This window comes from Zalophus californianus, chromosome 2 (assembly GCF_009762305.2).
Source record: "Zalophus californianus isolate mZalCal1 chromosome 2, mZalCal1.pri.v2, whole genome shotgun sequence".
NCBI lineage: Eukaryota > Metazoa > Chordata > Mammalia > Carnivora > Otariidae > Zalophus > Zalophus californianus.
Genome location: NC_045596.1, coordinates 84,333,414 through 84,344,254, shown reverse-complemented (window position 1 = coordinate 84,344,254; position 10,841 = coordinate 84,333,414). Strand labels below are relative to the sequence as shown.

General features: G+C 41.9%; 1 protein-coding gene across 2 annotated transcripts in view; it reads left to right on the top strand.

Moving 5' to 3' along the window:
* Positions 1–43: 43 nt before the first annotated feature.
* MANBA (mannosidase beta) overlaps positions 44–10,841 on the top strand; it is a 122,416-nt gene continuing 111,618 nt past the window's right edge. For both annotated transcript variants that reach the window (XM_027598546.2, XM_027598545.2), the window contains exon 1: positions 44–262. In XM_027598546.2, coding sequence (XP_027454347.2) covers positions 86–262 — 177 coding nt within the window. In that variant the 5' untranslated portion in view covers positions 44–85. The remainder of the gene's footprint in view (positions 263–10,841) is intronic.

Sequence of the window (10,841 nt, the reverse complement as noted above, 5' to 3'; positions counted from 1 at the left end):
GCGGCGAGAGCGAGAGCCCGGCTTCTCCCGAGGGACTCGTGCTTCTGCGGCCGCGGATCCGGGTGCAGTAGCACCCGCTCTCGATATGCGCCTCCGCCTGCTTCTCCTGCTCGCCTTGTGCGGAGCGGGCCCCACTGCCTTGGGACGCAGCCTCAGCTTGCGGGGAAGCTGGAGGATCCGCAGCGGGAACGGCTCGCTGGAGCTGCCGGGGAGGGTCCCCGGTTGCGTGCACAGCGCCCTGTTGCAGCGGGGACTCATCCAGGTACTGTGTGCGGCCACCCCGCCGGAACCTGCACCCGCATGCCCCTCGTCCTGAGAGGGGCCCAGGAACGGCTTGGCAACCCCAAGCTTTAGGCTGTGTTCCTGGGTTTGGCCCTAACTTTCCCTTTGCGTCTTGTGGTCTGGGGCGGGGAAATGCTGAGGCAATTTATGTACTGTTGGCTGAGAGCACCCCTGGGGTCCGGGCTTGGTGGAGACGGACCGGCCCAGTGTGGGACATCTCTAATTCTGGAAAGCGGAAGTTCATACAGGGCATACGGTATTTCTGCTGGCGGTTTTCCTGTTGCTATAGTTCACTGTAGAGTGTATAGAAAGGACTTGTTCTGACAAAGCATAAGGCAGGGGCTTACTGTTTTACTATATGGACACTTCAGGGGACAATAGTTTTGCTAAGTGTTAGCTATATTCAGTAATGTCTTAGTTTTCCTCTTTCACTTGTAGACCTCAGCGAGTCAGATTTGGGATTGATGCAACCCTCCTAGGGTGAGGAGGATGAGACATACAAATGTAAGGTTAGGATTATTAGTACTAGTGTAAAGGCTAAATAATTTTTAAGGCTGATTGGGATGTGAAGAAAGATGCCATTTCCTCTCAGGGCACGTGATACGTGTGTGTGTCTTAACAGATGCTCCAATTTATAGACTCCTTGTGGAGGACGGTTTTCTATTTGGCTGCCTGTGTGCCGAGGTTTGCAAACAGACTTTCCCACCTTCCACTGTTTTTGTGCACTGTTTCCATCAGCTGCATGTGGCTTTCCCATTCTTGAATCATTCTTGCCTGGGACAAGATGTACTTGGTACATTATCCCAGCCCCATAACATCTCTACAAGAGTAGATCTTCTTAACTGCATTTTATGGATGATAGGGAGTTACGGAGTCCAGAGAAGTTAGAGAATTTACCCAAGATCACACAGCAACTAAGTGGCAGAAGTGGAAGTCTAGCCCAGGCTGGCCTGACTCCATTCCATAGCCTGAGTTCTCAACTTTACTACCCTTACCGTGGTGTTTTGAAAAATTATGATATTCCTGTGGTTGACTATGAGGAATATCATTCACAGTTTACTTAAATGACAGGATCATCAAGTAGGGTTATGCAACATTTCTGATCTGGTACACATGAGCTTTTTTTCAAGAAATATGTATCAGAAAGGAAGTGAAGCTTGTAAATGACACTGACCATAGTCCAGTTTATTTTTTAAAATAACTAATTCTCAAATTTAGGTATGTTAACTACTATTAGTTAACAAACTACTTGTGACATAGACCACAGCTGACCTTGGTACCCTGAGGCTTCCCTCACACATGCTTTGAGAATGCCTGTGTTTATTTTGCAGGGTCTCTCTTTGCCTCATTTTACTGAAAAATTAAGGGCAGTGAGAAATAATTAGTGGCTTTAGCAAATCAGATGATTATTCCATGTTACAAGGCTACATATTAAGAAATAGTGTTTGGTTACTAGCTAATGAGAAGGAGGTTGTCAGAGTATGAAATAACTGACTTTTCCTCATGGAAATAATTTACAGTGTTTGTTAAATAATGTTCAGAAATTCTTAGAAAAACTTTAAGTTCAATAAGGTGTATGTGGGTTTTAAATGGTAGTGGGATGAGAGGTCAGGGAGGCTTTTGGGGATTGGGGAACTCTGGGCCTGATCATCAGCAACATCAGTATTACTGAGTAATACGCTGCTGTTATTTCACCTGCTTCATTCCAACTTCCCTTCCTGGTGTTGGCCTCAGGAAATAACTCTGTTGTTTAGAGCAGATATTGGCCCCGATACTGTGTTTATACGGAGAACTTGAAACATATCTTGCCAAAGTTATTTACTTATTTATTCCGCTAATTACCTTGTAAGTATTCGGTACTTCCAACATAACAGGCACTATTCAAAGTGCCTGAAATTGAGTGGTGAAGAAAAACTCTTTGTCCCAATAGGCATTCTAGTGGAGGAGATAGACAACAGACAAATTAATAGATAATATATTGGCAGGTGGTGCACGGAAAAGAAAGCCGATTAGAGGAAGCGAGGGTAGAAGGACTGCTATTAGAATAAAGCGGTTAAAGATAGCCATTTTGATAAAGTGACTTTTAAGCAGCAATCTTTTTGGTAAGGTCAGTTTTAAAAAGAAGTGGATTCCCAGCAAAGATGGAAAAAAGACGGGTGTGGAGAGGGGAGAGGCCTTGAGGTGGGAACGTGCTTGACAAGTTCTAGGAATAGTAAGGTGGCCAGTGTGGCTGGAACCCTGTGAGACATCGCGGAAGGGAATGTGTTCAAAGAGGGCATCTGCAGCAGATCATGCAGGGCTTGTAAGCCATGGGAAACACGTTGGATTTTATTCTACATGTATTGGGAGTTTGGAGCATAGAGTTGCATGAATGGGTCTGCCTGTTAGAAGGTCATTTTGGCTGTGTGAAGACCAAATGAACAGGATTTATTCATTTGGATTTGTCAATGGATTGGGTGTGAGGTGTGAAAGAAAGAGGAGTCAAAGAAAACTTCAGGATTTTTTGGTCTGAGCAGTTAGTTAAATAGAATTCATCTTTACTGAGAGGCTCCTTTGGCTAGCCTTCGGTGTTTCATAGGTGACTCGGCTGTGTTTCCTATACAGGATCTAAATCTTAGGTGTCTTGGAGAGCCTTTGAGCTCCCTGATAAAGGTTATCATTCATTCATTCAGCCTACTGTTATACCACACATTAAATAAAGTATGCATTATAATAAAAAAGAAATGAATAAGACTCAGTTCCTGTTTTGTAGGAGGTCCCATTCTTGTGAGGCAGAAAACCTAACTAATCACCATATGATATACTAAGTGTTTAGATAAGGGGACTTTTGTTAGGAATAGTCTCAGATTTCCTATGCAATTCCTCAGTGGTGCAAGTTTGAAAAGCTTTTTTTTTAAATTTTTAAAAATTTTATTTATTTATCTGTCAGAGAGAGAGGGAGAGCACAAGTAGGGGGAATGGCAGGCAGAGGGAGAAGCAGGCTCCCCGCCGAGCAAGGAGCTGGATGTGGGACTCGATCCCAGGACCCTGGGATCATGACCTGAGCCGAAGGCAGATGCCCAACCTACTGAGCCACCCAGGTGTCCCACATTTTTCATTTCTTTTAGATAAAAGATTCTCAGTGTGCCAAAATTAGAAAACATAGATGAGAAGAAGAAAACTTGGAAACCTGGCTTTCAGAGATAACTACTATTAAAATTTAAAAATATATCCATTCAGAACTTTTCTGTCTGTACACATTTTTGATAATTATTTAAATATACAGTGTAACAAATTTTTTATATAGAATATTTTTGATGGTTTTACATATGATAAACATATTGCTACAAACCATGTTTAAGGGCTCTTTGATTTCATTGTATATATTTGCTATCATATGATCAATCACTTACTGTTGGATAGTTATCTGACTTGATTTTTTTCTATTCTTTGATGAAGATCCTTTTAACTAAATTTTAGTTAGCATATATCCTTATTTTCTTAGACATTTCTTAGAAGTGCAATTGCTGATTCAAAGGGTATGCACTTTTTTAGCCTTTTAATATGTACTTATAAGTTTTTCTCAATAAAAACTGTAACAGTTTGAGGGGGAGGGAGCAAGATGGCGGAGGAGTAGGAGACCTAGATTTCGTCTGGTCTCAGGAATTCAGCTGAATAGGGATCAAACCATTCTAAACACCTACGAACTCAACAGGAGATCGAACAGGAGAGTAACAACAACTCTCTGAACAGAGAAGCGACCACTTACTGGAAGGTAGGGCGTGCGGAGAAGTGAATCCGAGGCGATATTCGGGAGGATAGACGGCGGGGGAGGGGCCTCCGCCGGCCGCTTCTGGCAAGTGCTAGAGCCGCGGAGCACAAAATCGGACCTTTTAGAAGCCGGCTCCGAGGAGGGACGTCGCTCCAGTGGCTAAGCGGGGGGTGGAACCCTCGCGGGACAGTGTGGTCTCAGGACCCTCGGGGTCACAGAGAGACCGGGGGTGCCTGAGTGCACCAGAGCTCCCAGGTATCAGAGCAGGGAAGCCGGCTGCAGAGACGGAGCAGAGGCGCGGGCTCTCAGCTCGGGGTTGCCATAAACTGTGATCTGCGGCCCAGTCGGGGCACGGCTCCCCCAGCAGGGACCCAACAAGCAGCAGATCCGGGGAGACTCCCCTTCCTTCCCGGGGAGGAGCGGTGCGGAAACGCACTGCAGGGATCTGCTGGGTTTGGAGACTCCGCGCGGGGTCGGGTGCCAGAGATAGCAACGCTCGATCACAGGCCGGGTGAACATGGAGTGCGTCCGGAGACCGGGGACACGGAAGTGACTGCTTTTCTCTGGGGGCACACTGAGGAGCGGGGCCCCGAGTTCTCAGCTCCTCCGAGTGGAGATTGGGAGGACACCATTTCTGCCCTGGTCCTCCAAACCTGTACCGAGAGCTTGCAGGGAACAAAAGCTCCTGAGAGCAAACCAGAGCAGCTTCCTTAGCCCGGACCGACAAGGGCGGGGCAATTCCGCCTCCGGCAAAGACATTTGGAAACCACAGCAACAGGCCCCTCCCCCAGAAGATCAGCACAAACAGCCAGCAAGCCAAGACCAAGTTGATCGATCAAGGAGAATAGGAGAACTCCAGCGCTAGGGGAATACTGCACATAGATTCATGGCTTTTTTTTTTTTTTTTTTTTACCATGATTCATTATTTCATCAAAGTTAATTTTTGTTGACTGTTTTTTTTATTTTTCTTTTTCCCTTTTTCAACCAACATCTTATAAATCCCTTTTTAAAAAAAAAAAAAACATTTTTTATCTTTCATTTTTAGAGTCATATTTTATCCCTTCATAGTAGTTACCCTTATTTTTGGCATATATATATAAGTTGTTCTCTCTTTAAAATTTTAAAGAGGGGGGTAGGGGGATGGTTAGCCTGGTGATGGGTATTGAGGAGGGCACGTTCTGCATGGAGCACTGGGTGTTATGAACAAACAATGAATCATGGAACACTGCACCAAAAACTAATGATGTAATATATGGTGATTAACATAACAATAAAAAATAAAAAAAAATAAAAAAAAATTTTGAGGTACAGTTTCTTCTAACAGATCAAAATATACCCTAAATCACTAGTGTATGGCTTTGTTCTAGTCTCCTGCCTGATCACATTCTCTCCCTTTTTCCTTTTTTTTTTTTCTTAAATCTTCTTTCTTTTTTCAAACAACTTACCATACCAAGTCCTTTTATAAAATCTTTTATAATTTTCATCTTTATAGTCATCTTCCATCCCTTCATTGTATCAACCCTTATTTTGTACATATATGTCTTTCTTCCTTTAAAATTTTAGGAGGCACTTTTTTCTAACAGACCAAAATACGCCCAAAATCTAGTGTGTGGCACTGATCTATGCACTAGCCTGATCATATTTGATCATATTCTGCCTTTTTTGTATTGTTTTGTTTTTGTTTTTATCTTTCTTTGTCTTTTTCTTTTCTTTTTCTCTTTCTTTTTTCTTTCTTTCCCTTTCTTTTCCCCTGGTTTCAGGTCTTTTCTGATTTGTATACAGTATATTTGCTGGGGACGTTGTAAACCTGTTAGCATTTTGTTCTCTCATTCATCTATTCTCCTCCGGACAAAATGACAAGACGAAAGAAATCACCTCAGCAAAAAGAACAAGAGGTAGTACCGTCAGCCAGGGACCTACTCAATACGGATATTAGTACGATGTCGGACCTAGAGTTCAGAATCATGACTTTAAAGATACTAGCTGGGCTTGAAAAAAGCGTGGAAGTTATTAGAGAAACCCTTTCTGGAGAAATAAAAGAACTAAAATCTAACCAAATCGAAATCAAAAAGGCTATTGATGAGGTGCAATCAAAAATGGGGGCACTAAATGCTAGGATAAATGAGGCAGAAGAGAGAATCAGCGATATAGAAGACCAAATGATGGAAAATAAAGAGGCTGAGAAAAAGAGAGAGAAACAACTACAGGATCACGAGGGCAGAATTCGAGAGATAAGTGATACGATAAGACGAAACAACATTAGAATAATTGGGATCCCAGAAGAAGAAGAGAGAGAGAGAGAGGGGCAGAAGGTATACTGGAGCAAATTATAGCAGAGAACTTCCCTAATGTGAGGAAGGAAACAGGCATTAAAATCCAGGAGGCACAGAGAACCCCTCTCAAAATCAATAATAATAGGTCAACACCCCGACATCTAATAGTAAAACTTACGAGTCTCAGAGACAAAGAGAAAATCCTGAAAGCAGCTCGGGAGGAGAGATATGTAACCTACAATGGTAGAAACATTAGATTGGCAACAGACCTATCCACAGAGACCTGGCAGGCCAGAAAGGGCTGGCAAGATATCTTCAGAGCACTAAACGAGAAAAATATGCAGCTAAGAATACTATATCCAGCTAGGCTCTCATTGAAAATAGAAGGAGAGATAAAAAGCTTCCAGAACAAACAAAAACTAAAGGAATTTGCAAACACGAAACCAGCCCTCCAAGAAATATTGAGAGGGGTCCTCTAAGCAAAGAGAGAACCTAAAAGCAGCAAAGAGCAGAAACGAACACAGACAACAGACAGTTAACAGTTACCTTACAGGTAATACAATGGCACTAAATTCATACCTTTCAATAGTTACCCTGAATGTAAATGGGCTAAATGCCCCAATCAAAAGACACAGGCTATCAGATTGGATTAAAAAACAAGACCCATCCATATGCTGTCTGCAAGAGACTCATTTTAGACCCAAAGACACCCCCAGATTGAAAGTGAGGGGGTGGAAAACCATTTACCATGCTAATGGACACCAAAAGAAAGCTGGGGTGGCAATCCTTATATCAGACAAACTAGATTTTAAAACAAAGACTGTAATAAGAGATGAGGAAGGACACTATATCCTACTTAAAGGGTCTATCCAACAAGAAGATCTAACAATTGTAAATATCTATGCCTCGAACATGGGAGCAGCCAATTATATAAGGCAATTAATAACAAAAGCAAAGAAACACATTGACAACAATACAATAATAGTGGGGGACTTTAACACCCCCCTGACTGAAATGGACAGATCATCTAAGCAAAAGATCAACAAGGAAATAAAGACTTTAAATGACACACTGGACCAAATGGACTTCACAGACATATTCAGAACGTTCCATCCCAAAGCAACGGAATACACATTCTTCTCTAGTGCCCATGGAACATTCTCCAGAATTGATCACATCCTAGGTCACAAATCAGGTCTCAATCGGTACCAAAAGATTGGGATCATTCCCTGCATATTTTCAGACCACAATGCTTTGAAACTAGAACTCAACCACAAGAGGAAAGTCGGAAAGAACTCAAATACATGGAGGCTAAAGAGCATCCTACTAAAGAATGAATGGGTCAACCAAGAAATTAAAGAAGAATTAAAAAAATTCATGGAAACCAATGAAAATGAAAACACAACTGTTCAAAATCTTTGGGATACAGCAAAGGCAGTCCTGAGGGGAAAGTATATAGCAATACAAGCCTTTCTCAAGAAACAAGAAAGGTCTCAAATACACAACCTAACCCTACACCTAAAGCAGCTGGAGAAAAAACAGCAAATAAAGCCTAAACCCAGCAGGAGAAGAGAAATCATAAAGATCAGAACAGAAATCAATGAACTAGAAACCAAAAGAACAGTAGAACAGATCAACGAAACTAGGAGCTGGTTCTTTGAAAGAATTAACAAGATTGATAAACCCCTGGCCAGACTGATCAAAAAGAAAAGAGAAATGACCCAAATCAACAAAATCATGAATGAAAGAGGAGAGATCACAACCAACACCAAAGAAATACAAACAATTATAAGAACATATTATGAGCAACTCTATGCCAGCAAATTAGATAACCTGGAAGAAATGGGTGCATTCCTAGAGATGTATCAACTACCAAAATTGAACCAGGAAGAAATAGAAAACCTGAACAGACCTATAACCACTAAGGAAATTGAAACAGTCATCAAAAATCTCCCAAGAAACAAAAGCCCAGGGCCAGATGGCTTCCCAGGGGAATTCTATCAGACATTTCAAGAAGAATTAATACCTATTCTCCTGAAACTGTTCCAAAAAATAGAAATGGAAGGGAAACTTCCAAACTCATTTTATGAGGCCAGCATTACCTTGATCCCAAAACCAGAGAAAGACCCCATCAAAAAAGAGAATTACAGACCAATATCCTTGATGAACATGGATGCAAAAATTCTCACCAAAATACTAGCCAATAGGATCCAACAGTACATTAAAAGGATTATTCACCAGGACCAAGTGGGATTTATTCCTGGGCTGCAAGGCTGGTTCAACATCCGCAAATCAATCAACGTGATACAATACATTAACAAAAGAAAGAGCAAGAATCATATGATCCTCTCAATAGATGCAGAAAAAGCATTTGACAAAGTACAACATCCTTTCTTGATCAAAACTCTTCAGAGTATAGGGATAGAGGGTATGTACCTCAATATCATAAAAGCCATCTATGAAAAACCTACAGCGAATATCATTCTCAATGGGGAAAGGCTGAGAGCTTTTCCCCTAAGGTCAGGAACGCGGCAGGGATGTCCACTCTCACCACTGCTATTCAACATAGTATTAGAAGTCCTAGCCACAGCAATCAGACAACAAAAAGAAATCAAAGGCATCCAAATCGGCAAAGAGGAAGTCAAACTCTCACTCTTTGCAGATGATATGATACTGTATGTGGAAAACCCAAAAGACTCCACCCCAAAACTGCTAGAACTCATACAGGAATTCAGTAAAGTAGCAGGATATAAAATCAATGCACAGAAATCAGTGGCATTCCTGTACACCAACAACAAGACAGAAGAGAGACAAATCAAGGAGTCTGTCCCATTTACAATTACACCCAAAACCATTAGATACCTAGGAATAAATCTAACCAAAGAGGCAAAGGATCTGTACTCAGAAAACTATAAAATATTCATGAAAGAAATTGAAGAAGACACAAAGAAATGGAAAAACGTTCCATGCTCATAGATTGGGAGAATCAACATTGTGAAGATGTCAATGCTACCTAGAGCAATCTACACATTCAATGCAATCCCCATCAAAATACCATCCACTTTTTTCAAAGAAATGGAACAAATAATCCTAAAATTTGTATGGAACCAGAAGAGACCCAGAATAGCCAGAGGAATACTGAAAAAGAAAAGCAAAGCTGGCGGCATCACAATTCCGGACTTCCAGCTCTATTACAAAGCTGTCATCATCAAGACAGTATGGTACTGGCACAAAAACAGACACATAGATCAATGGAACAGAATCGAGAGCCCAGAAATGGACCCTCAACTCTATGGTCAACTTATTTTTGACAAAGCAGGAAAGAATGTCCAATGGCAAAAAGACAGTCTCTTCAACAAATGGTGTTGGGAAAATTGGACAGCCACATGCAGAAGAATGAAACTGGACCATTTCCTTACACCACACACAAAAATAGACTCCAAATGGTTGAAAGACCTAAACGTGAGACAGGAGTCCATCCAAATCCTAAAGGAGAACACAGGTAGCAACCTTTTCGACCTTAGCCGCAGCAACTTCTTCCTAGAAACATCGCCAAAGGCACGGGAAGCCAGGGCAAAAATGAACTATTGGGATTTCATCAAGATAAAAAGCTTTTGCACAGCAAAAGAAACAGTTCACAAAACCAAAAGACAACCGACAGAATGGGAGAAAATATTTGCAAATGACATATCAGATAAAGTGCTAGTATCCAAAATCTATAAAGAACTTATCATACTCAACACCCAAAGAACAAATAATCCAATCAAGAAATGGGCAGAAGACATGAACAGACATTTCTCCAAAGAAGACATCCAAATGGCCAACAGGCACATGAAAAAGTGCTCAACATCGCTCGGCATCAGGGAAATCCAAATCAAAACCTCAATGAGATACCACCTCACACCCGTCAGAATGGCTAAAATTAACAAGTCAGGGAACGACAGATGTTGGCGGGGATGTGGAGAAAGGGGAACCCTCCTACACTGTTGGTGGGAATGCAAGCTGGTGCAACCCCTCTGGAAAACAGTGTGGAGGTTCCTGAAACAGTTGAAATTAGAGCTACCGTTCGATCCAGCAATTGCACTACTGGGTATTTACCACAAAGATACAAATGTAGGGACCCGAAGGGGTACGTGTACCCCAATGTTTATAGCAGCAATGTCCACCATAGCCAAACTGTGGAAAGAGCCAGGATGCCCATCGACAGATGAATGGATAAAGAAGAGGTGGTATAGATACACAATGGAATATTATGCAGCCATCAAAAGGAATGAGATCTTGCCATTTGCAACGACGTGGATGGAACTGGAGGGTGTTATGTTGAGTGAAATAAGTCAATCAGAGAAAGACATGTATCACATGACCTCACTGATATGAGGAATTCTTAATCTCAGGAAACAAACTGAGTGTTACTGGAGTGGTTGGGGGTGGGAGGGATGGGGTGGCTGGGTGATAGACATTGGGGAGGGTATGTGCTACGGTGAGCGCTGTGAATTGTGCAAGACTGTTGAATCACAGATCTGTACTTCTGAAAC